This window comes from Lepus europaeus, chromosome 12 (assembly GCF_033115175.1).
Source record: "Lepus europaeus isolate LE1 chromosome 12, mLepTim1.pri, whole genome shotgun sequence".
Lineage (NCBI taxonomy): Eukaryota > Metazoa > Chordata > Mammalia > Lagomorpha > Leporidae > Lepus > Lepus europaeus.
The window spans coordinates 6,525,896-6,551,287 of NC_084838.1; the positions used below are offsets into that span (position 1 = coordinate 6,525,896).

Genomic DNA, 25,392 nt, shown 5'->3' on the forward strand with positions numbered 1-25,392 from the left:
GCCGCCGCTGCCGCCGGTCATACCTCGGCCTCCCTCTGCGTCCACAGGCCGGGACCGCCACGCCGCCGCCGCCGCTGTCCCCGGCAGCCCAGCAGCCCTGCCCGCCCCACCACCGGCCAGTGCTGCCTGCCCGGCCCCGCGTCCCTGAGCCCACTTCTCCTGAGCCTTCGGCCGCCACCCCAGAAGGCTGGAGCAGGGACGCCGCCACTCCGGCCGCCTGCTCCCCTCGGGTCCCCGCGCGAGCCCACGCCGGCCCGGGCGCCCGCCCGCAGCCCTGCCTCTGGACACCGGATAAAGCCCAGCACGCACAGCTCCCAGCGGACGGCATGGACCGTGGCGCGCTGCCCCCGCTCGTGGCCCTGCTGCTGGCCCTCTGCAGCCTCGGCCCCACAAGTAGGTGTCCGGGGACCCGGGGTGGGGACACTGGGCTCCCAGCGCCCAGGGCCGGCCCCAGGTGTTCCCCTGAGCTCACCCTGCACCGGGCTAGGCTGGGGTCTTGGGCCTTCGCAGTCGCAGGACTTGGGCACACCAGGCCGACGCGCTTACCTCTGCCCTTCCAGTGCGCCATGCCGGGAAGCCCAGGCCCCAGAGTGCTGTGCAGCCCCGGGAGACTTCCCCACCCTCTCTGGGCTAAGGAATGTGTGGGAGGTGGACCCGCACGCGGTTGCTCCTCAGTGAGTTCTGTGAGGACAGCCTCCAAGGCTCCGAGCAAGGTGGGGAGGGAGCGAAAGGGCCCCGTGGGGACAGCGCTGGCCTGGAGGGGGTCTGGCCGGGCCGCTGGCTTCTGCCTCGGTGCTGTGGTGCTGTTTCCCGTCGGCTTCAACTCCCCACGCCCTCACCTTCCCTGGGGCCTGTGGAAGAAGCCAGCATGGCGATGCCCTGGCCCCCGCCCCATGCCTCCTCCGGCTCCCCGGGAGCACTGTGGGTGGGGGTGCAGGCCCAGGTTGGGATTCCGTGAGGCTCCTCAGCCCAGGGGCTTCTCCAAGGAGTCACAGCTGCTTTGGAAGCCGGCCAGAAGAGAGGCCGGGAAGGACCCCAGGCCCACCCCCACCCCCATCCCACTCACCGTGGGGCTCCTGGGGCCCCCCGGCCAGCCCTGGGGACCCCTGACCCGCCGGGGCATCCAGGACCTCCCTAAGGGGCCTGCAGGGAGGGGCAGGAGGAGGAAGGGCCTGCGGCTGCGAGGCCAGCCCCTCCCACCTCACCCCTGCACCATCCTGACCAGGGCCCCGGGCCCCAGTTCCGAAGCTGCTACCGCCACCTCACTGAGCGGCAGCTGAGGCTCAGCGGCCCAGGCAATGGACCCCAGACCCACGGCGACCAGGGCACTGCCTCCCCCCCGGGCTCCCAGCCGCCCTGCAACATGGCCGCCCTCATCAGCCCCATTTCCCAGGCGGGGAAACAGAGGCTGAGTCCCCGGCCGGGACTCCCAGCTGCTCCCACAGGGCTGCTCGGTTTCCCCTCCTCGCTCCCTCGCATCCGGCTCTTGGAGAGCTCACTCCCTTCCTTTGGGCCTTGGAGAAAGAGCCGGGCGGACCTGGAGTCTGGCCTCACCGGCTCCGAGTCAGCAGTGGGCAGGTCAGTGAGAGCCCGTGGGGCGGGGCTCGCCCGCACCTGCGTCTCTCTCCCACCGCCCAGACACCACCCTGCCCAGACGCCACCCTGCTGTGTCCCCCTCCCTGGAGTCCTAGTGCGCAGGCGTGGAAGGATGAGGCGTCGGACACTGAGTATCTTACGTGTCAATGTGCTTCCTTCAGTTCCACGCTGGCGCGATTTGCTTTTCCGCGGTAGCCATGTTAACTCTGGTTTTGAAAATCGCGGGGTGTTGTACCTGTGCGATCCTGGGAGCAGGTGGAGCTGGCCCCAGCCCGCACGGCGGTGACACAGGTTCCAGGGCATTAGCAACCATGCAGCCCGGGTGGTGGGCAGTGTGGTGAGCCGCCTTGGAGCAGGATGGGGAACCCAGCTCCCCAGCTCAGGGCTGAGGGGGGAGTGACCCAGGCAGGCTCATTCAGGCTGGTCGGGCGGCGGGTCTTCTGGAAACAGAACTGGCAGAGGGTCCTAGAGCTGTCCCTGTGCCTAACCTCTTATCCCCACAACCCAGCCTTCCGAAGCCAGCCCTGGAGCATGGACTTGCCCAAGTACGAAAAGCCCCCCAGCAGGGGGCCTTGGAGCCAGATCCTGATGCCGCGGGCAGGTGTCTGGGACACACCGCCAGGTGACACACCGCGGGGACTCCGGTCCTGTAGCAGCCAAACGCTCAGAACGCTCAGTGTGCGTGCAGAACGTTCTGGAAGGCTGTGCATCCCACGTGCCCGTTCTTTGGTTCTTTGGCGTGGGGCTCTCTCTCGAGGGGAATTTCGCTTTCTAAGACACACTTCTCTGTGTCATGCTGGAATTTGTCATTTAAGCACAAACCTGTAGGGATTTTGAAAAAGTAATTTAACCTGATCCTCAAAGCGAGGGGCTCTGTTAGCGGTGGCACCGGTGGCGAGCTGGTGGGTTTGTACTGGTTTTCATCGGCTTCTTAAGGTCATTTGGGATCAGCATTTGGGAGTCTTGTGCCCCAGTTTCCCTGTTGTCATGTGGATGGCATAAGCATCGTATTGCAGTTCTAGAATTTTCTGTACCTTCACTGTGCCGTCATTTGCCCAGTGAATCCTTTATTGTGGAATGTTAGGTGGCTCCTCGCTTTGTTCTAGTTATAAATATCACCGCATGCACGTTTTTGGTCCATGCACCTTTTCCTGTATCTGGGATTATTTCATTTGGATGGAGTCCCAGCAGTGTGGGAGCTGGGCCTCGGGGCCCGTGCTGGGTGGCTGGCATGGGAGGGGCAGGGGTGTGACGGGGAGCCACTGGCCACCTTTTTTGGGGGAGAGGGACCTCGCTGAAGAGGGGGTGGTGACACAGCACAGACCTCAAATGCCCTCCTCCTCCAGGTTGCCTTCCAGGACAGCGTCTCCCTGGCCAGGAAGAAAGAGGCTGGAGCAGCAGCCGTGTGAGAGGATGGGTCCCTGGGGACTGTGGGGCCGTGACCACTGAGTTCCCCTGCCAGACAGAGGTGACACAGGGACAAAGGGACAGAGGGACTTGCTCATGGTCACAGAGGCGTCTCAGACGACAGCCTGGCCAGATCTGGGAGAGAGGAAAGTAAGAGCTCTCCCAGCTCTCTCCCATGTCCTAGGCCACTGCCCAGTGCACAGCGAGGGGACCGGGGGCCAGGACAAGCGGCAGGTCCAAATTCCACCCCCAGCCCTCCGCTTCCAACCCAGCTTCCCGGCCCGCACCTCTGACGTGCCGCGCGCCTGGAGAACGGTCACCTGTCTAGGCCCTGGCCCTTGGCTCCAGCCCAGGCTTGGGGCCGTCAGCCCTGAGGGCTCCCCACCAGGACGGAGTGGGCGTCACACCTGGGTCTTGTCGGGGGCGCGTCCTTAGCCCCTGCTTGTGCCGCACCCCGCGGTTGCCTGCTGCGCGTCCCCGTCCAACCCAAGTCTTGCAAAACCCTCTGGGGGCTGCACCCTGTCAGCCCCACCTTACAGATGAGGACACTGAGGCAAGGCCGGCGAAGGGATTTGCCGACCAGCACAGTCCAGACCTGAGCAGCGGGGCTTGGGCCCTGGGCCCGACCACTGCACAGCTCTGCCTCCGAGGTGCTGAGGCCCTGCAGGCAATCGGCTCCTGCCCCTGCTCCCCGAGTGGCCCTCCCCACTAGAGTATGGCCCCCCGGGACCCCGCCTGCAGCCCAGGCAAGGCCTTGCCCTTGTCCCCAGATGAGACCCCAGGACGCTGGAGCCCTGTGGGACCTGCAGTCTGCCTCTCTGGCCCCCCCAGGCGGAAGCTGAGGGTGATGTAGGGGCCCGACGCAGGCCACCCAGCGAGTTAGAGGGAGGCCCAACAAACCCACCCCACAGATGCGCCGAGCCCCGGGCTGAGTGACCGGGACCCAGCGTGGCCGGGACTTCTCCTGTCCTGGAGAACCTGTGTCGCCTGGGAGTGCAGACGTGTGGCCCGCGCAGAGCAAGTCACCTGGGCCTGTGTGGTTCCAGGACACTCAGCACTGATGCGCCTAAGAAAGGAGGAATACGTTCCCATGGGATTTTCTCACCAGGGCTTTAAAGGATGAATAGGAGTTGGCCAGGAGGTCCAATGAAGGGTGGCCGTTGGTCTGGGAAAGGCAGAGGCCTGGAGCATGGTATGTTTGAGGGGAAGCCCCCTTGTCCCCCGCTGACTCAGTGCACCCACGTGTGGCAGTGGCTATCAGCTCCTGGGCTAACCCTGTTCATCAAAGTGCAGCATCTCGGCAACTCGATCATCGGCATACCCACTGTACAGACAGTAACACTGAGGTGCGGAAAGGGAGCTGGGAGCTTTGGCATCCGCCTGATCCCTGTGCTGCGTGCCAGCGCCTGCAGGTCCCAGGCTCACTCACTAGGAGACACAGCCCACAGAACAGGTGCTGGGGCCACGGCTGGATCGTTCACGTTCAAATATGGGCCTGGCCACCGAGTGGCGGGCCCCCGCCTTAGCCTCCCCAGGCCTCTGTCTGGGGACAGCAGCACCTCGGGCGGTGAGGACCCGACCTGTGGGTGCGGGCAGACCCCCGCAGTGGTCGGCTGTGACTGCTGTGTCTGCAGGTGGGGAAACTGAGGCACTGGGGGCGGCTGCTCCAGATCCCGCTCCCAAGAGGCAGAGCTGGGACCTGGCCCAGGCCGTCCGGCCGGCTCCAGGGCCCCTTCCTTGAACGTGGGCTGGCCACTTGGAAAGTCCCAGGGGATCTATGCTCCCGGGTAGGGAAGGGGGAGGAGGGGACGTGGCGGGAGGCGGCTTGGGGCTCTCTCTCAGGAGGCCGGGTCACCCAGGCCCCATGTGGCGCCTCGGCCGCCCCGGGTCCCGGGAGGCCCCGGCCTTCCCCCTGGTGCCAGGGGATTGTTTTCAGCCGGGCCTGGGCCCGCCTTGGGCTCCTGGAGACAGGCCCCGGCGTCACACTCCCTCCTGTCTCCCCATTCTCTCTGCGGGGTGGGGGTGGCCGGGATCGAAAAGGCCCCAAAATAAATGGACCTCTTATCTGATCTCCCAGCCTGCCCGTTATCTGATCATTACATAATGGCCAGGCCCGCGGCCTCTCCCGCTGGCTGACGGCATGGAGGAGGCGGCCCTGGGCGCCCGGCACTCCGGGAGGAACTGGGGTTCCTGGAAGTCTGGGGAGGGGGCAGGGAGAGTTCAGAGGGGAAGAGGGAGGCGCTGTGTGGGTCTGCAGGCCGGCCCTGGGTCGTGCGGGGAGAGCCGGGTCCCAGGCCCGGGCACTGAGCCCAGTGCTGTGTGACAGGGGCCTGTCCCACCTCTCTGGGCCTCGGTCTCCCCACCTGTACAGTGGGGGCAGGAACTGGGCAACAGCCAAGGAGCCTGTGTTCCCAGCAGGAAAGGGAGAGGGCACGGGACGGGGCTGTCAGGTGAGGGAGACCCCGGGACGTCCCTCCCCCAGGTCTCTCACCTGCTGGCTGCCCTGCCCCCACCCTGCCCTTAGATAGTCACTTCTTTGACAGTGACTGAAGTCCGTTAAAGAATTGGGACGTCCCACACCGTCCCCCCGGGGGCCTCTGTGGGTTGTGGGGGTCCCCAGCTGACTGTCACTCCACAGACCAGGAACTGCCGCCCTGAGGGGGGACCTCAGTGACCAAGGCCGCCGAGCAGGAGCCCTGGGCCCGAGATTCAGATGGGGGCAGACAGGGGCCTTGCTCGGAGCCCAGACGCCATGCGGCCCGGCCCTGTGGAGTGCCCGGGCACGCCCAGGACAGGGCCAGCGTGAGGATGAGAGGGCCCGGGCACCCGTGGTGGCCAAGTGCCCCGTCCCATCTTCCGGGGGCGGGGGCGGGGGAGCCGGGCGCAGGCTCGCTGGCCGCCACCTCGGGGCTGGCGTCGGCTGGACGTGTGGCCCGGCCCTGCGTGCCCATCTTTGATCTCTAAGAAAACAGGAAGTGAGCGCGACAAGATGGAGACACAAACTTCCCAACAGTCTCCCCTTCTCTGTCCTCCTTCCCGCCCCGGGCCCCCTCCGGCACATTCCTTGGGCCGAGGTGTAGGGGCCTCACTTCCTCTTCCTCCTAGGCCACTCGGGGTGAAATTCCATTCCCTTCCCTCAGGACCCGGCTTCCTGGCCGCCCAGGGCGGGCTCCTGGGCCTCCTGCGGCCGCCTCCCTCCAACCTGGCCACCCTCACGGCTCAGCCCGTCCCCTGGGGCCGGGGCGGGGCCACCCTGAACCCTCGGCCCCCCCCCCCCACACCATCAGCAGGTGTCACAAGTATATGTAAGAGCCCGGGGAACAGCAATTCCAGACCCACAAGTGTGCCCGGGGCGATACCTGGGGTGGACATATGCTTTCTACAAACATCATCTTCTGAAAAACACTGATTTTATTTCAAAGGCAGAGTTACAGAGAGAGGGGGAGAAACAGAGGGAGAGAGAGGTCTTCCATCTGCCGGTTCGCTCCCCAGATGGCCACACTGCTCAGGGCTGGGCCAGGCCGAAGCCGGGAGCCTGGAGCTCCGTGTGGGTTTCCCGCGTGAGTGCAGGGGCCCAAGGACTTGGGCCATCTTCTACTGCTTTCCCAGGCCGTAGCAGAGAGCTGGATCAGAAATGGAGTGGTTGGGACTTGAACTGGTGCTCACATGAGATGCCGGCATCACAGACCATGGCTTAACCCACTGTGCCACAACGCCAGGCCCCAAAATGTTCCTCTTTTATCTGAAATTCAGGCTTGACTGGGCGCCTTGTCTTTTATCAGTCAACCTGGCAGCACTCTGACCTTGGACGAAGGACGTTTCCTCTCTGAGCCTCAGTTTCCCCATCTGTGGAATGGGTATAATGCTCCCTGCCTTGCAGCGGTGGCAGCGCTTAGCGGGGGTCACAGGCCTAGGAGCCACCTGGGAGGCGGAGCCGTCATGACCCTGTTCTTACCCAGCTCTCTCTGCGCCTTCCCCAACAGGCCTGGCAGAGACCGTCCACTGTGACCTCCAGCCCGTGGACGCCGAGAGAGGCCGGGTGACATACAGCACCAGCCAGGTCTCGGAGGGCTGCGTGGCTGAGGTCGCCAGCGCTGGCCTCGAAGTCCACGTCCTCTTCATGGAGTTCCCAAACGTGAGTGTCCCCGGCGAGGTGGGGCGGGGGCTCTGGGCGATGGGGGGGGTGCACCAGGCAGTGTCAGCCCCAGGGCTCCCGCCAAGAGAGAGACAGGGGCGTCTCCCTGGGCGTTCCTGGGGCAGGGTCTGGGGGTGGGGCAGGTTCTGCAGCGGGTGGCCAGGGTGAGTCTGGCAGGTGACTGGTGAAGAGCACCTGGAGCCCCTCCGCCCCGCAGCCCCTCCAAGACCCCAGCCGGCGACTGCTCTCTCCAGGAGCGCCCGCCCCGGGCCTACGGTCAGTGTGTCTGACGAGCTGGTCCCTCCCGGTGGTGACTGTGTGCCAGGTCCAGGGCTAGGCCCTGCCGTGTGCCAGGGATGCCGCCACCTGGGGCAAATGAGGCCTCCGGGGGCCACCTGCCGGGCTCTGTCACTCAGCTTTGCAGAGGTGGCCTTGAGAGGCGAGGCCGCAGGCTGGGGGACTCCAGGCCCCGGGCTGGGGATCTCATTGGGTCTGCCTGGGCCAGAAGCCGCACCTGGCCGAGGCAGCCCTAGGTCCCAAGCGCGATTTCCTGGGGTCCGTTAGGGCCAACCTGCCCCGAAAACAGTTGAGTTGCCCTGTGTTTGTGCTGTGATAAGAAGGTGCCCAGACCACCAGCGTCGGGGATCCTGCCCACCGCCGGGGCTGTGGGCCGCGATAACCCCAGGCCGCAGATAGCACCAAACACGGCTCGTGCGGTTTGCACCAGCTTTGTTGGCCGTTTCACACCGGGCAACGACACAGAACCGCAGACGGGCCGCTGGGAGCTCGTGCTGTTCGTCCTGATGTTCAGGGATGCCCTGCCAGTGATCACGCATCCTTGGGCCACGGTCACACAAAGGCCCCGGGAGGCTTCGCCCGTGGGAGACAGGAGTGTAGACAGCCAGCTGCGACACAGGTGACCCGTCGTGTTCTCGGGGCGCCCGGGGCAGGGACACTCCAGCTGCCATGGCCTGGTCCGGGGCTCCCTGATGGGAGTACCTGCAGGAAGGAGGCCGCGGAGAGAGCAGGTGCAGACGCAGGGGACAGCTGGGGCCGGGTTGAGCTCATGGCAGGAGACGAAGTTCACGTTGGAGCAGGTCTAGTGAGATGCAAGGGGCCCAGAGCCACAGTGAGGAGACCGGCCTTTATCCTGCGGGCAAGGACAGCCAACGGCCGGGCTGGTGGGGCTGTGGCCGGGTGCACTGTGAGCAGGTTGGTGGGGCTGTGGCCGGGTGCACTGTGAGCAGGTTGGTGGGGCTGTGGCCGGGTGCACTGTGGCTGGGCTGGTAGGGCTGTGGGCCGAGTGCACCATAACTCAAATCCTATCCCAAGGGGCCTGTGGCTCCCAGCAACAGAATCTCCCAGCCTCCCGTCTCTTCCGGAGATCTCCATCCACAGAGCATGCAACTTTAGCTCAAGGAGCTAAGCTGCAAAGGCTGAATGTTGGTGGAGGGGGCTGAGAGCCAGGAGCTCTGGGGTCCAGCCCCAGCTGGGTCTCTGGCCAGCACCTCCCGTGGTGCCCGGTGTGCACAGGCGGCTCCTTCTCCCCCGTGTCCTGCACACCCTTTGCTGGGGCTCAGGAGCTCACCTAAGAATCAGAGCGGCGGAGTCTGGCCCGGAGCCGGGCATCCACCAATAGCAGTTGGGTGTATGGAGCAGTGTGTGAGGGGCACAGTGACGCCGGTGTAGGAGGTAAGAACACTGGCTGTGCGGAGGTGTCTGGAGCAGCAGTGTAGACGCTGCCTGGGACACGTGCGTCCCATCCTCCTGGTTTCGAGTCCCGGCCTTGGCTCTCAACTCAAGCTTCCTGCTCGTGTGCACCCTGGGAGGCAGCAGGTGATGGATTAAGTGCTTGGGCCCCCGCCACCCACGTGAGAGACCCGGATGGAGTCCCAGGCTCCTGGCTCTGGCTGACGCGGGCATTTGGGGAATGAACCAGCAGATGGAAGATCTCTCTCTCTCTGTGTCTTTCAAAGAATAGAAATTAATTAATTTTTTCAAATGAGAACAGTTTCGGGAGCCCTGAGGTGCTCCAATGGGACGGACAGCCGCACCGCCTGGGCCACCTCTCTGGGCCTTCACTGCCCAGGGACACCCTGAGTACCCTCAGACAGGCGGGACACCCAGCTCGCAGGGGCAGCGCCAGCCAGGTCCTGCGTCAGGGCCTGCTCCCAGCACCTGCCAGTGTCCCGTGGGCCTGAGCTCCAGTGCCCACCCGCAGAGCCCTCAGCACACCGGGTGTGTGACTGTGCACACATCTCCACGGCTGCCGACTAGCGGGCAGGCACCTCCAAGGGTATTGCTTCCGGACAGGTGGGCAGGGGCCACGAACCCATTTTCAGAGAGGCCGGCCCTCCTGGAGCTGGGCCTCCCCCTGGAAATTCCTGGCCTCCCCGTCCCAGGGTTGGGCCCACAATCCCTCCAGACCCTCCCACTGCAAACACTGAGGAGCCCATGGGGGCCCTGGGTGGCACCTTCCTCCCCAGACAGCCCCCAACAACAGGACCCACAGCCCAACAGTCCCCCGCCCCCAGGCCTCTCCGGGTACCTGCTCTGCGCCCTGGAGCGCTTTTTGCAACTCAGGGGGCGGAGGGGTGGGGTCGGCAATGGGCGCTCAGGGGCTGTGGGGACAGGAGAGCGAGCCTGAACGTGCAGGGGAGGGTCCCTGGGGGACGGCTCCCAGGCTCTAAGCAAAGAGAAGGGTCACGGGCACTCCAGGCGCCGGGCACTGCACCGGCAAAGGCCGAGAGGCGAGAAAGCTGGGCCAGCAGCTGCCATGGGGTGATGGCCGCTCCAGCAGCCCGCCTGCCCCCTCCCCGCCCACGGCCGCCTGCGTCAGTCCCCGGCCTGGAGAAAGGACTTTCCAGTCCGCCGCTGCCTGGCCCCAGAGCCCTCAGATTCCCGGTGTGTGGGTGGCAGGCGGGAGGAGGTGCGGGGGTGGTCGGCAGACAGGCAAGGGGCCGCTGGGCAGGGTCCCCGAAGGGCAGGCTGGAGCCTGGATTCCGGGAGGGGGCCCAGGGTCACATCCTGACCCGCGGAGACAGGAAACCGGCCTGGTGTCTGCGCAGCTCCGCTGTCTTCGTAACACACTGCGGCAGCCGCTGATTCACCCCGCTCCGGGCAAGCCCGGGGGAGCCGGCACGCCCCACCCGCCCCGTGGCGCTGACTCACGCCTGGCCAGAGCCACACGCAAGGCGGCAGAGGCTGGGACCCTGGGCTCCCCCAAACTCCTTGTAGGGGCTCTGCAGGCCGTGGAGCCCTCAGACCCGCGCCCTCTCCAGCCCTTTTCTGGTTGCACCTGTCCCGCCGGGGTGGAGGGCTTGCAGGGCCTGAGGACCCAGCTGGAACTGCACTTGCCCCTCCAGACCCTGCTCGGGGCCCCAGGACCCTTGCCTTCCTTGTCCGGAGTGCCAGAGCTCCTCCCACAGCTGCACGAGGCTCTTCCCTGTCCCATCCTCTAGGGGGCGCACTGCGGGGCTGCCGTGAGCCCTGGGCTCCGGCGGCTGTTGCCGTGGAGGTGGGGTGGGGGAGAGGCAAGGCTTGGGCGTGTGGCCTGGGCTGTCCACGGGTGGACCGGGGAGCTCCCTTGCAGGGTGGAGAGAAGGGGCAGGCTGGGGCCAGGGGCTGCCAGTGTCAGGCGGGTGTGCGTGTGCCCCCTGCTGGCCACCCATCCCAGGGCTTGCTGTGTGTGGTCATTTGGGGATGGGGTTCGTTTTGCTCCCGTCCAAGTTCCTGAGGACAGACTTGGAGTTGCCCCGTCAGGGGAGTTTGGAGAGCTGGGGAGGTGTGGGCCGACCCCGGCAGCCCCCTGAGCTGGGGGAGTCCCCTGTCTTTCAGGCATCCTGGAAACCCTCTGTGGCCGTGGGGCCGCAGATAGCCAAGGCTGGGCAGCCGGCAAGCACAACCCCCAGGCATCACTGAGCCCGGCTCCTCCCGTCATGGGGAGGGAGGCTGGCCCAGCAGCGCATGCCCTAGGGAGGCCTGGCAGAGCCCCAGCCTACCCCCAGCCCCTCTGCCCTGGACCACGGCCTCCCCCGGTAAGTGGGCCGTCCCCCGGTGTCCTCGGGGACCGGTTCCAGGACACCAGAATCTTCCACGGGTGTTTGGTTCCCTTCCGTGGAGCGGCTCAGTGACGTGCACGAAGCCCACCGGTCTCCTCGGACACTCGAAGTCATCCCTGGATGGCTCACTGCACCTGCGCCCACGTCAGTGCTACAGAAATAGCTTTGTGTGTGGTTTAGGAACTTCTGCCCGGGTTCAGTGGATATGTCTGGAATATCCCTGATTCTGTAGATGTGGAACCCGGGCCAGAGAGTGCACTGTGCTTAACTGGACACGGACAGTCACTTTGCAGGCAGAATTGCACCAAAACCTCAAAAGTCTGTGGAATGGGTCTAGTGTTCAACCCATTTTCCAGACCAGGAAACTGAGGCCCAGAAAGGAGGCACGACTGAACTGCCCTTGAATTCAGGTCAGCCAGGCTCTGCCCGCCCCTCCCCTGTTTGTGCCATCTCTGAGTCTGTCCACCAGGGTGGACAGAGGGGCAGCTGGCTCCCCGAGGGCCACCTCCAGGCGGGCCCAGGGAGGGCGGGCTCCACTCCGGGAAGAATTACTGGAAGTGGCTTTCTATAAGCGAGTACGAGCGCTCGGGGCCTCCCCATCGAAATCCCGGCTGCTCGCCACCGACCGCTGGGCCAACAATGGCATCCGTGGGACACTGGACATAAAAATAGAAACGGGCTCCCGCCCACCTGCTCAGCCGGGCAGGCCCGGGCTGGGAGGCTCAGCTGGCTCCCAGAATTCCCAGAATCCCACTGGGCCGCCAGGGAGCTAGGGGAGGGGGCGGGCAGGCCTGTGTGTGGCTGTGGGTGAGTCAGGGCCACGGTCGTGGAAATGTTTGCTGTGGAAACCAGGGCCGGGTGTTCCTGGTCTCCGGCTGGTCTCAGCCAGGCCCCGGGAGCTCGGGCCGCTCGGTGACAGCTGAGGAGGGGCCGGGTTCCTGAGCCCCAGAGCAGACGTCCGTCCAGTAGCTGCTCCTCCGGATGCCCTCACCCCTGGCGTGACCGGGCCCTGACCTCCACTTCCCCTTCTTCACTTCCCTTACGCAGACCCCCTCCCCCGCCGGCCCGAGCCCCATTTCCCAAGGGCCGCAGCAGGGCCAGGGGAGGGCTGGCTTCCAGCTGCTCTCGGCTCCTGCGTGCCCTCGGCCCGTGGCTGCCCTGGAGCAGGGAAGGCTGGGTCTCCTTGCCCACCGCAGCCCGTGGCACCTCCTGACCACCGTGCGCCAAGCCATGGGGCCGCCTATTTGCCGCGTGTGTCCCATGGTGGGTGGGGACAACAGCTGTGACCTGGGGTGCAGTCTGGGAGGGGGTGGGGCTGGGAGCGAGGACCCAGGCCAGGCAAGCTGTGGGCTCCCCACGCGGCCACTCACTGGCAGCTCCCTCCGAAGCTTCCCTGAGCCTCTGTGGCTGCATCTGTAGAATGGGACTGCACCTGTGCCCGCTCTGCCCAGACAGCACAAGCAACACGCTCAGCCCAGGGCCCGGCCCGGGCAGGTGTGAGAAGTGACTTAGGGTAGGCCATTGCTCTTCAACAGCTTTATGAGATAAAATCCGCCCACTGAAAGTGGATCGAGTGGTTTGGGTATAGACACGGAGTTGTGCAACCGTAAGCGATCCTTGGCGCTAACAGTTCCGATGCAGTGAACATCTGCGTTGTCTTGGTCAGTCTCAGTGACAGTCACAATCCGGGGCACGATGGCAGCCGCGACACTTACATGTACATTTCGCACTTTATCAAAATGTGGTGTCAACCCCCGCTGCTTGTTTTGGAAGTGCTTAGAATGCATATTTTCTTAAAAGCATTTATGTATTTGAAAGGCACAGTTACAAAGAAAGGGAGAGAGAGAGAGCCCTCCCATCCGCTGGTTCACTCCCCAAATGGCCACAATGGCCAGGGCTGGGCCAGGCTGAAGCCAGGAGCCTGGAGCTCCATCCGGGTCCCCTACATGCGTGCAGGGGCCCGAGGACTTGGGCCGCCTTCTACTGCTTTCCCAGGAGCATTAGCAGGGAGCTGGACCGGAAGTGGAGCAGCCGGGACTGGAGCTGGCGCCCATACAGGACGCCAGTGCTGCTGATGGCGGCGTAACTCCCTGCACCACAGTGCCCTCCCCTAGGATGCATATTTTTAAAAATGATGAAACAAAGGAAGGGCCGGCGCTGTGGCACAGCGGGTAAAGCCACTACCTGCAATCCCAGTGCTCCGTGTGGGAGCTGGTTCGAGTCCCAGCTGCTCTACTTCCCATCCAGCTCCCTGCTAATGGCCTGAGAAAAACAGTGGAAAACAGCCTAAGTGCTTGGGCCCTTGTACCCACGTGGGAGACCCGGATGAGGATCCTGGCTCCTGGCTGCAACCTGGCTCAGCCCTGGCCATTGCGGCCATCTGGGGAGGGAACCAGCAGATGGAAGATCTCTCTCTGTAGCTTTGACTTTCCAATAAATAAATAAATAAATAAATAAATAAATAAATCTTTTTAAAAAGATGATGAAACGGCCGGCTCCGTGGCTCAACAGGCTAATCCTCCGCCTTGTGGCGCCGGCACACCGGGTTCTAGTCCCGGTTGGGGCACCGATCCTGTCCCGGTTGCCCCTCTTCCAGGCCAGCTCTCTGCTGTGGCCAGGGAGTGCAGTGGAGGATGGCCCAAGTGTTTGGGCTCTGCACCCCATGGGAGACCAGGGTAAGCACCTGGCTCCTGCCATTGGAACAGCGCGGTGCGCCGGCCGCAGCGCGCTACCGCGGCGGCCATTGGAGGGTGAACCAACGGCAAAAGGAAGCCCTTTCTCTCTGTCTCTCTCTCACTGTCCACTCTGCCTATCAAAAAAAAAAAAAAAAAAAAAAAGATGATGAAACAAGCTAGGTTGAAAAGCAGAAGCTATACACCCATCAGAAAACATCAATGGAAAATGTGAACATGTTCGAATGTAAATCTGAAGCCGATCATTCTACTATAAATTAGCATAAAATGATTATTTAAAAATGGCCAACCGGAATGGCGCAGTCCAATCAAGACCGTCCCGGGGAACGCTGAAAGCGAAGGGACAAGATGTGCTCCTGTACCGTTTTCCAGAGCGGACACAGGGCTATTGAGCAACGGAGATCTCGCTGGGCTGCAGCGCTGTCCCCGGCTTTGGGACATCGGCCGGGGGAAGGACAAGGAGGCGGCGAGAAGCTGCAGACTTCCCACCGGCCTCTTGGCCAGGCAGGGGCCTCCCCAGGGGGCCTGCAGGAGGCGTGGCCGGCAGCCAGGGCTGTGCTGCGGCAGGGCCTTGGGGCCTTTCTGTCTCCCTGAGCTGGGGTTGGGGTGGCCACTGGGTCACGTGGCCTGTTGGGCTCGCTCGCTCTCAGTCCCTGGGTTCAGAGAGCCTCTACAGAGGGGAGCAGAGGTCACTGTGCCCTTGGAGCTCTGTCTTTTATTTTCTTATTGGGGCTAAGGTGTCGAGAAGGGTAGCCAGGGGCCAGCGTGGCGGCGCACTAGGCTAAACCCCCGCTTAACCCGTATCCTGTATCCGAGCGCCAGCTGGAGTCCCGGCTGCTCCGCTTCTGATCCGGCTCCCTGACCACGCACCTGGGAAAGCAGCGGAGGATGGCCCAAGCGCTTAAGCTCCTGTACCCATGTGGGGGACCCAGGAGAAGCTCTGGCTCCTGACTTCCGCACGGCGCAGCCCTGGCTGTTGTGGCCATTTGGGGAGTGAACCAATGGATGGAAGACCTCTCTCTCTCCCTCTCTCTCTGCCTCTCAAATAAATATATGAAAAAGAAAAGAAGATGTGGCAGGGAAGGGCAGTGGTGAGAGCCGAGGTCTACCCAGATCCAAATCCCAGGCCCTCTTATTTGCTGTGCGACCAAGGGCGAATGACTCCTCCTCTCTGCAAGTCAGGGTCACTGGGAGGAGCAAATGAGCTAAGCGTGCCACAGTCAGAGCAGCCCCAGCTCGCGGGGAGCCGGGGACAGGTGTCGTGGTCGCGGTTAGGAAACTTCCAGAAATGCACAGTGCTGGGGGACGGAAATTCTCCATGCAGGTGACACGTCTCCAGACACGTGCGTTCGCCTTCACACGCTTCTACAAAATCGTGGTTTTATGCCCTCAAAAATGCGTGTGCTTGTGTGTTTCAAATAGTGAGGCAAATAGCACTGGTGCAAACTGGGAGAGCATGTGTGGGCCGGCTGGCAGCAGAGAAGCCGCCCGGAAGGCCAGAGAGGGGTGGGGACAACGGGCACGAGTCACACATGGCAGGTGCTCCTGCGAAACGAGAGACCTCTCTTGGCCGGCTGCCGTGTGAAGTTCAGGTTCATCCTGTATTTCCCGCCTCCTTGGCTGTGTTGGGGCTGCCCTCACAGCGCTCTGAGGACAGGCCCAGCTCTGGGCCCCGGGAGGCAGGGGCAGGGGCCTGGGGCCGGCAGGCAACGGGCCAGCACCGGCGCATGGTGGCCGCCCCGTGTGAGTCTGACCAGTCCGCACCCGTGTCCGTCTCCTGTCCCCACCCCAGGAGGTGTCAGAGCTGGAGCTCACTCTCCAAGCATCCACGCAAAATAGCACCCAGCCCCGAGAGGCGCTTCTGGTCCTCGTCACGCGCAAAAGCATCTTCCTGCAGCTCCAGGCGCCGGGGATCCCGCTGCACCTGGCCTACGTGAGTGCGACCTCCGCCCCCCCCCCCCCCCCCCCCGGCTGAGCACTGGCCCGGGAGGCCCCTGCTGTCTGTCCCGTGAGCCAGGGCCTCCCACCCCAGGGGCCCAGACGGCAGCAGGACCCGGCGTAAGAGAATCAGGCGGGGTCAGGTCGCTGTGCAGTTCTGGCCACCTGTGACCCTCTGTACGGCCTCAGGGTGCCCACCTGTCCGGTGGGACAACTGGGCTCGACGGTGGTCTCCAGATTAATCCTTTCGCTGGCTTTGAAGTTTCCGGACTGGCATTTGGGAACTCAGGTTCAAGTGTGGTGGGCAAGGGCAAGGCGGAAACCTAGTTGAGGTTGGAAGTGCGGTCGGGAGACTTTGTTTTGTTCGTTTTGTTGCATCCACTAATGGATGTGGCCCACGTGGGTGGAAATCCTCATTGTTTAAAGTCACGTGCACCAGAGGATGGAGGGGAGGGGCCCCAGATGTGAGCAGCTGTGGTTCTCAGCAGGAGAGCACAGGGCCAGAGGAAAGGTCAGGAGGGGAGCGAGGCAGAGAGCAGCGGGCCTGGCCTGGCGTGGGAGGGGCAACAGACGCAGGAGGGCAGCTCCGGGGGCCAGGCAGAGCCACAGGGGCGGGGAAGAGGAGCCGGGGACAGAGCTGGGGCTGGCCGGCGGACAGTTCCAGAGAGAGACAGAAGCTGCTGGGTGTGTGCAGGCGTGAGGAATCCAGGGAGGGAGGTGGGGCAGCAGGGACTGCCCAGGGACAGACACATGGACGCGGCCCAGCCAGCAGGGCCAGCTGAGGAGGGAAGGGGCTGGCCAGGCGGGAAGGACCCCATGAGGCCCCGCCCACCCAGAAAGGGAAATCCAGGCGTCAGGGAGGGAGAGGCCTTGCCCTGGCTCCTCCAACTCCTGCCTTTACTCCTCCGGGGGAGGAGGGGTCTGAGCCAGGGGGGCCCAGGGGCGGGCAGGAGCAGGAACCCAGCCAGCTGGGAGGTCGCAGCTGCCGGCTCCAGCCTGGGCTTGGGTCTTACCGCCCTCCTGGAGCTGGCAAAGTCCAGTCTTGGTCCCACCAGAGGCCCGCCGTGCGCCTTCTCTTACGTGGTAACGCCCTCTGCCGTCCTTTGCCTCCAGTCACTTGACACACGTCTGAGTGGCGACACTGCCCAGGTCACGGGCCTCCCCCGCCCATCTCATTCATTCACTCATTCATTCATCCCCCCTCCCTCCCTTCCTCGTGCTAGGTGTCAGGGTGAAGCTGGCAGATCAGGGGCCCCCAAAATCAGGCAGATGTTTCCCGAAGAGCTGGGCGAGTAGGCGCTGTCCCCTGCAGGCCCTCAGAGCGCACAGGGAGGCAGGGGGACCGACGAGCAAGGGTGCGGAAGGGCCCACCTTGGGGGGAGGCGGGGCAGTCTACCGGGGTGCTGACGCCCCAAATTGCTCCCTGACCTCCCACATGGGACAGAGGGGCTCCAGAGCCCTGAGCCGCGCTGTGTCTCCCCAGAACCCCAGCCTGGTCATCTTCCACAAGCCCCCGGGAGTCAACACCACGGAGACCCCACCCTTCACCACCAAGAGCCAGGCCCTCGACTGGGCCGCCACGAGGGGCCCGATCGCCTCTGCCGCTGAGCTGGAGGACCCCCAAAGCGTCGTCCTCCACCTGGGCCCAGGTCAGCTGGGGTGGAGGCGGCTGGCCCATCCCTGGGGCTGGGAACCGCGGGGGGGGGGGGCCCTGGGTCAGCCTAGCCCTGCCCTCCTGCGGGGTGGCAGTGACTCCACACCCACGGAGGGAAGCCCTGTCGCTCCGGGCGTGGGAGCCCCTGTAAGAAAGCCTCCACGCATGGAGCGCCGCGGGCGCGCTCTTGGCTGCTCCAATCCGTGTCCTGCACGTGCCCGATGTCAGCCGGGTGTAGACAGAGGGAGACAGGCCCAGATTCAACGCGCGGGGCGGGGAAGCTTTGCAGCTCCATCCCACCCGTCTGCGGGCGCGGACGGAGGGGACTGACACTCGCCTGTCTCCGCAGCCCCCGGCTCCCCGACCCGCTGCGTGCTGGAGGCCCCCCAGGACATGGGCAGCACGCTCCAGTGGTGGCCGCGGGCCTCAGCCCCGGTCCGCGGCTGCCGCTTCGAAGGCGTGGCCGGCCACAAGGAGGCGCACATCGTGCGGGTCCTGCCGGGCCCCAAGGCCGGGTAAGGGCGCCCGCTTCAGCCCCGGGTCCCATCGTCCCGCCGCCGCCCCGCGCCGGCCCGCTGGGCGCGGCCGCCGCCCCGCACCGACGCAGCCGCCTGTGTCGCCGCAGGCCGCGCACGGTGACGGTGCAGGTGGAGCTGAGCTGCTCGTCCGGGGACCCCGACGCTGTGCTCATCCTGCAGGGTCCGCCCTACGTATCCTGGCGCATCGACACCAACCACAACATCCAGCTCTGGGTGAGCCCGGCCCCGCCCCTGCGCGAAGCCCCCAGCGCCATCCCCTCGCCCATCCCCACCCCAGCGCCCCTGCAGGGTCCATCAGACCTCCCTCTCCAGGAAGCCTTCCCTGACCCACTGGGGACCCCCTCACCCAGCTCGAGAGGCCCCCGCGGGCCCGCAGCGCCCCTGACTGTGTCTCGGGTTCCTCCCTTGCCTCTCCCAGACCACAGGCGAATACTCTCTCAAGATCTTCCCGGACAAGACCATCCCGGGTTTCGCGCTCCCAGACACCATCCAAGGCCTGTTGGGGGAGGCCCGCGTGCTCAACGCCAGCGTTGTGTCCTTCGTGGAGGTCCCCCTGGCCAGTGCCATCCTGCTGCAGGCCTCCAGCTGTGGTGAGCACCGGCCACTGCTCCCTGCCCCTGCCCCCTGCCCGCCCTCCAATCTGTCCGTCTTGCTGAGCCTCTTTGCGACTCCCGGGACGGTAGGGAGCTAAGCACGGAAGAGCTGAGTTCCTGTGCGCAGTGGACGCTCCCTGACCGTCCCCCCCACCGCCCGTCTCTGCTGCCCCGCAGGTGGTGGGCCGCAAACCTCACCTGCGCCGGTGCAGACCACCCCTCCGAGGAACAGGTGCAGCCCGGAGCTGCTCATGTCCCTGATCCAGCTGAAGTGCACCAGTGACGTCATGAGCCTGGTCCTAAAGAAAGATCTCGTCCAGGTAAGCGCACGGCTGCCCCGGCACCCCGGCTGGGAACCCTGGGCTCCTAGCCCCGGCAGGGGTCGGAGCCTCAGGTGGGCACCACCTGTAGGATGGGGCCGACGGCGCTGCCTACCGGCTGCTGCTGCTGGCTCTTCATCTGAGGTCTGATGGCCGGAGCCCTTGGCACAGCGAGCTGCGGCAGGCGGCGGTGCTGAGCTCATGGTGCCCGCACCGGGGAGCCCTGGGATCGGCCTCCCGTCCCGCAGCTTGCTCGACGCGGATTCAGCCAAATGAGAATAAAAAAAACTCAAGGGGGAAGAAAAGCAAAAAGCGCTTCTGCCCTGGTCATGTTCAGGCTCTTCTTGTGATTGGTCCCTGAACAACACAGCGGGGGCGGGGGTGTACAGACTGCCCCAGGCCCCGGAGCACCTGTGTCTCTGGGGATCCACTGGGATCCACTGCGACGGCGTGTGATGAAGTGCCTCTTCCTCTCGCACCCAAAGGCGGTGGCTGCGGGCTGCGGTGCGTGTCCCTGGGGGGCGTTCACTCTGGATTTCCCGTATCCGGGCAGTCCCAGTGGACACATTCCTTTGCCTCCTGCTATTCCAATTCGGGTATTTTTAGAGCTTTGGCACCTGCGGCGCGTATCATGTATTAATTAGCGCGGATTATTCCATCGTGTGGACATGCCGCAGTTAACGGTTCCTCCCGTGTCCGGCATGTAGGCTGCTTCCGACTCCGGAATTCCGTAGGTATGCGGAACCTGTCCTCTGTGGGAAGCTTTCCTGCGCACAGGGACTCCTTTCTTGGGCTGGCTGTGCCCGTTGGCGGGATCGCTGGGCATCGAAGTCTCTGTCGATGGAGCTTGGCTTTTTCCCTTTGATGTTTTTGATCACAAGGATTTTGATCACAAAGGAAAAAAAAAATGTGGCCTTTTGTCCATCCTTTCTCCTGATGTGTTGTGCTTTATTAAATTTTGGCTACAATGGTTTTTAACTTTTTTTGGGCATTAAAAAAAAACCATCGAGCTAGGGCAGAGGTGGTGCTGTGAGTTAAGCCCCCACTTGGGACGCCGGCATTCTTCTCAGTGCCTGGGATCAAGTCCCGCCTCCGCCTCCCCACCCGGCTTCCTGCGGGGGCACCGGGAGGCAGCACGTGATGGCCGAGTGCATGGGGATCCTGGCCTTGGCCTTGTTCAGCCCAGGCTGCTGCGGGCGTTTGCTGGGTGAACCAGCAGATGCAAGATCTTTCCCTTTGTCTCTGTCACTCTGCCTTTCACATAAGCTTTTTAAATGAGCAGAGAAGCATCTTCCTAAAACTCAGGCCCTCTGGCCTGCCCTCCTCCCGCGTGAGTTCCTCCGGCCTTCCTGGGGCACACACTGCCAGCCCTCTGTGATGGCAGCTGGGGCGCCGAGCCCTGGCTGCGGCCACTTCTGGATAAAGAGGCCTGGGTGAGCCCCACGTGCCTGCTGGCTGCCTCTCCCTCTTCCTCCTCCTCCTCCTCCTCCCCTGTGCCCTGGTCCAGCAGGTGTCTGGGAGGGCGGGGGCTCCCTCTGTGCCGCTTCTGCGGCCCATTGATGGCGCTGCAGCGCCCCCTACGTTCTGTCCAGTCGCTCACAACTTGCTCCCTTGTGGACAGAAAGACAAGCTCTTTTCTTTTAAATTCGAGAGGCAGAGGGCAAGAGCACCCATCCCCTGGTTCACTGCCAAATGCCCACAAAGTCCAGGGTGGGGCTGGCTGGGTCCTGGCGGAAGCCGGGAGCCAGGAACACTCCAACACGAGTGGCAGGAACGTAGCAACTTGCTGCGGCCTCCCGGGGCCGGCACTGACAGGCAGCTGGACTTGAGCAGCAGGGGGAGGGACGGCAGGCACCTAGCTATCCATCGGCAGGGCCTAGCGGATCCGTCTGGAGTCTGCCCGTACAGACATGGAAAGCGGTGGAGACCAGATTGCTGGTGGCACGCTGTGGCTGCGTGTGTTACACACACAGGGAAAACCCAGATCCGCACATCCTCCCTAAGAACCGGCATCTCTGTCGGAGATCACTCACCGAGAAGGGTCTGGGCCGTCACCCCAAACACAGGTGCCTCCCACTGGCAGTGCAGAACCAAAACTCCCTGTCTCCTCCGAGCTGCACTAGAGCCGCTTGCATTAGGTGGGGAGCTGAGGGCGGCAGCCATCACGGGGGCATCCTGGGGGAGTGACTGTGGCCCAGGGGCACCTCAGCAGTCTACGACTCCGAGATTCTTTGAGCCTAAGAGTGTGGCGAGAAACCCTCCAGTCTGATTCTCCCGAAACAGGCTGGCAAATTCTGGACCACCGCTTGTTTTTTTTTTTTTTTAAATAAAGTTTTATTGGTGCACGGCTGTACCCATTCATTCACAGGCTGTCTGTGGCGACTTCCCAGCTGTGACAGCGAAGCTGTCACCATGACAAAGACCATATGGCTCACTAGGCCTGAAATATTTACATTCTAGCCCTTGAAGGAGAAGTTTGCCAGCCCCAGATCTGACCTCGGACTATGCCGGTGGGGTGTGTGTGGCTGTGCGGCTGTGAGCGGTGACTGCCTGCCTGCTCAAGCACGTGGTTTTGGTTTTAATTTGTGTTTATTGTTAATATAGATTAGAAGAACGTAAATAGCATTGCTTAGGACAAGGCTTAGAATACAGGCGAGCCGGTTCAAGGAGAGCAGCAGGTGTCCCGCGGTGCAGGATGATGGCAAATGCAGGGGTGCGCAGGGAGAGCTGGGATTCGAGGCCTCTGGGGGCTGAGCCGCGGTGGTCAGGCCCGAGGAGCCCGGCGCCCCTCACCGTGCCCGCCTCCTCCCCGCCCAGGCTCTGCAGTGCACCATCCTGAGCCTGACCTTCGGGGACCCCCGCTGCCAGGCCGAGGACAGCGAGGACCAGCTGGTCCTGCACAGCCCCTACTCCCGCTGCGGCATGGAGGTGACCGCCAGCATGATCAGCAATGAGGTGAGGCCCGGGCCGCAGAGGGGGCTGCCCTGCCGAGCCTCCAGGGTGGGGGGGCAGGGTGTGGCGCTCAATGGGAACACAAGATGAGGCTCAGTCTCTCCATCCATAAAATGGGCGTGTTGGCTGGGCTAGCCTCCAGGGTCCTTTCTGGCTCTGACCAGCTCCTTGGCTCTGTCCCCACAGGTGGTCGTCCATGTCCTGTCGATCTCATCACCGCAGAGGGTGAGAAATGTGGGCCCCGTGCTGACCTACCTGGGCCAGGGTCTGCTGCCCGGGCGTGGGGCCCCTTCCTGGCCTGGCAGGGAGCAGACCTCTGTTCCTCGCAAGCCACGTGGCTCTCGCATGCCTCTGTCTCCCGCTCTGTACAATGGGAGCAGCAGTACTGTCGGGGCCCGACCCTCAGACTCTTAGCCAGGGGTTCCAGCACTTCCTGGCCGTGTGGCCGTGGGCAAACCACAGGAACTTTCTGGCCCAGAGTCATCAGGCGTCGATTGTGGCATAAGCAGAGCGCCCACAGGGTGCGTCTGAAATGGCGCAGAGAGCACACTTGCCCTAAGTACTCAGGTTTTGCAAAGGTGAGCCTGGGGCTGAGGCAGCCGCTCTGGGCCTCCACCTGGCTCCTGCCTGCTGCTAACTGGGCCCCCACCTCCGTCTGCAGAAAACCGTGCGCTGCTTCAACGCGGAAGGGCTCGCCGTGCACCTGGGCCTCTACGTGAGCCCGCACTTCGGCCAGGCCTCCAGCACTATCGAGCTGGGACAGCAGGGTTTTGTGCAGGTACTGGCCGTGCCCCACACCTCCCGGCCTCCCCTCCCCGCTCTGCCCAGGAGAGCAGAGCCAGCCGGCCCCGGTGCAGGGGGAGGCCGTGCGGTGCTGGGAACGGGGCCCTGCTCTCCTCACCGCTCCAGGCTTTCCCGATAGGTCCTGGCAGCACAAATCTCCTGGTTCATTTCAAGCGAGCCGAGGTGGGGGAGGCGAAGGCTCGCCTCCCGCCGTGCCTCACCCCCTTGCCCACCTGCGCAGGTGAGCTCGTCCCCACCCCTCCCTGAGCTCGTGCTCCAGCTGGACAGCTGCCGCCTGGACCTGGGTCCCGAGGCCGAGAACGTGGAGCTGATCCAGGGCCGGGCGCCCCAGGGGAGCTGTGTGAGCCTGCTGGCCCCGAGTCCCGACGGCCACCAGCGCTTCAGCTTCCTCCTCCGCAGCTACATGGTGCCCACGCCCACGGCCGGGACCCTCAGCTGCTCCATCACTCTGCATCCCAAGAGCTGGTCCCAGGTGAGCACAGCCTGGCCCAGCCCAGCTTGAGTCTGGGGTTTGCAGGCGGGGGCGTGGCCACCCGGGGCGGGGCACAAGGGACCAGGTGGCACGGGGCAGAGCTCCCATACTGTTCCCAGGGCCTCCAGCAGTGCTAGGAAACCATCCCGCTGCAGCCAGAGGGGGTCCGCTGGCGCCCTCCCATGGCCCAGCTCCCCCGGGACTGCCCAGCGCTCCCAGCTAGGGAGCTGGGGTGGGGGGACTCAGAGCCACACCTGTGATCTGCCCCCCGCCCCCAGGAAATCCACAGGACTGTGTCCACTCGCCTCAGCATCATCAGCCCCGACCTGTCTGGTGAGTTCCGCACCTGCTCCCCGGGCGCCAGTGGCTGGGGTCACAGTGGGGGACACTGGACAGCGCATAGCGAGGGGCCCAGGCATACAGCAAGGGGGAGCCCAGGAACAGCAGCCCTGGGAGGAGGGGCAAGAGAAGCCCCCCCCCCCGCCCCATGCAGCTCCTACCCAGCAGGGGCCAAGGCTGCATCTGGATGGAGCCTCTTGGATTCCAGGCCCCCGACTCCCTGTCCAGTGCTCCTCTGGGCCCCCCTGGCTGTGGTTGCCCTTGCTAAGGGGCTGGGGCCTGGCCCTGAGGTGCCCTGGGTGGAGGTGGCCCCTTCTGCCCAGCGCCCTCCAGCCCAGGGTCACCTGCAATGGGGGCTGTGGCGGGGGCCTCACCTGCTGTCCAGAGCAGACCCAGAAACAAGAAATGGGGACCAATAGCCCCATTGCACAGATGGGAAGTCAGAGGCCTGTGGTCACACGTGGGCAGTGGGGAGTGTGGGAAGAACGAGGCCTGGGACAACCCAAGAGCAGAGCTGAGGAGCCCTGGCCGGCTGTGGGGCTGCAGGGCGGGCCAGGCCTCTGGCCTCCTCCGTCTCTCGCATCCCACGCGTGCCCCAGGGTGCGTCTCGGGGGTCAGGGCGGGTCCCTTGGGCGGACAGTCAGGGTTCAGCATCAGATGAGGGTGTGAGGCGCCCACTTGCGAAGTGAGGAGACCAAGGGCCAAGCCCTGGGGCCCCGGGGCGGCACAGCAGGGCAGGGGCCAGGCGGGCGGCTGGTGCTGACCGCAGCCGGCCCCGCCCCTTCCTCAGGCAAAGGCCTCGTCCTGCCCGCCGTGCTGGGCATCACCTTCGGCGCCTTCCTCATCGGGGCCCTGCTCACCGCCGCACTCTGGTGCATCTACTCGCACACGCGTGAGTATCCCGGGGCCCCCCACTCCCCGGGGGAGCCAGGCGAAGCCTCGGAGGGGGCGGGGAGCCTGGCTGGGGCCCTGACCGCCGCCCCTGCCCCCGCCCCCAGGTCCCCCCGGCAAGCGGGAGCCCGTGGTGGCGGTGGCTGCCCCGGCTTCCTCGGAGAGCAGCAGCACGAACCACAGCATCGGGAGCACGCAGAGCACCCCCTGCTCCACCAGCAGCATGGCCTAGTGCCGGGCCGAACGCGCCTCCCTCCCCGGGGCTGCCGCCGGTGGGGACGCCCGGCCCACGCCACAGAGCCTTCAGACCCCCTGGCTGCAGGCTGCGGCTTCCCGGGACCACGGAGAGAGAGGCCGCTGCCCCGGCTGTCCACGTCGCTGTAGAAACCCAAGGCCCGCCTTCCTGACCCGGGGCCTGCACTGGGCGGAGAACTGGAGACACGCCCGGCCCCGCCACAGGCCCCGCCCCAGCCAGCGATTGAAGGAGGGCCCAGCCCAGAGCCTCCTCGGACTGGCACAGCTGTGTGTGGTGCAGGAAGCAGAGGCCTGGGGTGTCTGGCCTGGGAGCCCAGAGCGTGGCAAGAACAGCGGGAGGGAGGGAGCCCGGCCCTCCCGGCGCCTGCCTGCCGCATGGGGACCCTCCCCACCCCCGGGGCAGGCAGCAGATGGGGAGGGGCTCAGCTGCTTGCCCTGCACCCACCCCTGTATATTCACCCCCAATAAATCCGACCTTGAATCCAGCGTTGGCCGGGAGAAGGGGGAGGGGCCTGGCGGGTGAGGGCGGGGCTGGGATGCCAGCAGCCCCCTCTGCCCCGCTCAGCACAGCCGGGGCTGCGGCAGGGACTGTGTCCTTCCGCGCTCTGGCTCTGGGGTTTGAACACAGGCCTTGACGGCTCGGGCTTCCAACCCTGGGCCTGCCCCCTTGTGGTTCACTGTGGGCAGGACCCCTGGCTTCTGTAAAATGGGTATAATTCTACCGGAAGTCCACAAAGCAGTGC

At 64.6% G+C, this 25,392-nt stretch overlaps 1 protein-coding gene across 1 annotated transcript; it reads left to right on the forward strand.

Annotated features, from left to right (window-relative positions):
* The first annotated feature begins 4 nt into the window (after positions 1–4).
* ENG (endoglin) lies at positions 5–25,134 on the forward strand. The gene is made up of 15 exons (XM_062207495.1): positions 5–393; positions 6,987–7,138; positions 15,685–15,825; positions 17,314–17,479; positions 17,834–17,999; positions 18,110–18,236; positions 18,442–18,613; positions 18,794–18,936; positions 21,754–21,891; positions 22,075–22,113; positions 22,550–22,666; positions 22,913–23,164; positions 23,443–23,497; positions 24,294–24,395; positions 24,502–25,134. Exons 1-15 carry the CDS (start codon positions 327–329, stop codon positions 24,624–24,626), a joined length of 1,962 nt encoding a protein of 653 aa, XP_062063479.1. The 5' UTR covers positions 5–326; the 3' UTR covers positions 24,627–25,134.
* Positions 25,135–25,392: the final 258 nt, after the last annotated feature.

Excerpts from the sequence above, each read along its gene's own strand:
- ENG (XM_062207495.1), top strand. The coding sequence starts at position 327 with ATGGACCGTGGCGCGCTGCCCCCGCTCGTGGCCCTGCTGCTGGCCCTC. Across the intron at positions 18,937-21,753 it reads TAAAGAAAGATCTCGTCCAG|GCTCTGCAGTGCACCATCCT; the intron begins GTAAGCGCACGG and ends CTCCCCGCCCAG. Across the intron at positions 24,396-24,501 it reads GTGCATCTACTCGCACACGC|GTCCCCCCGGCAAGCGGGAG; the intron begins GTGAGTATCCCG and ends CCCCGCCCCCAG.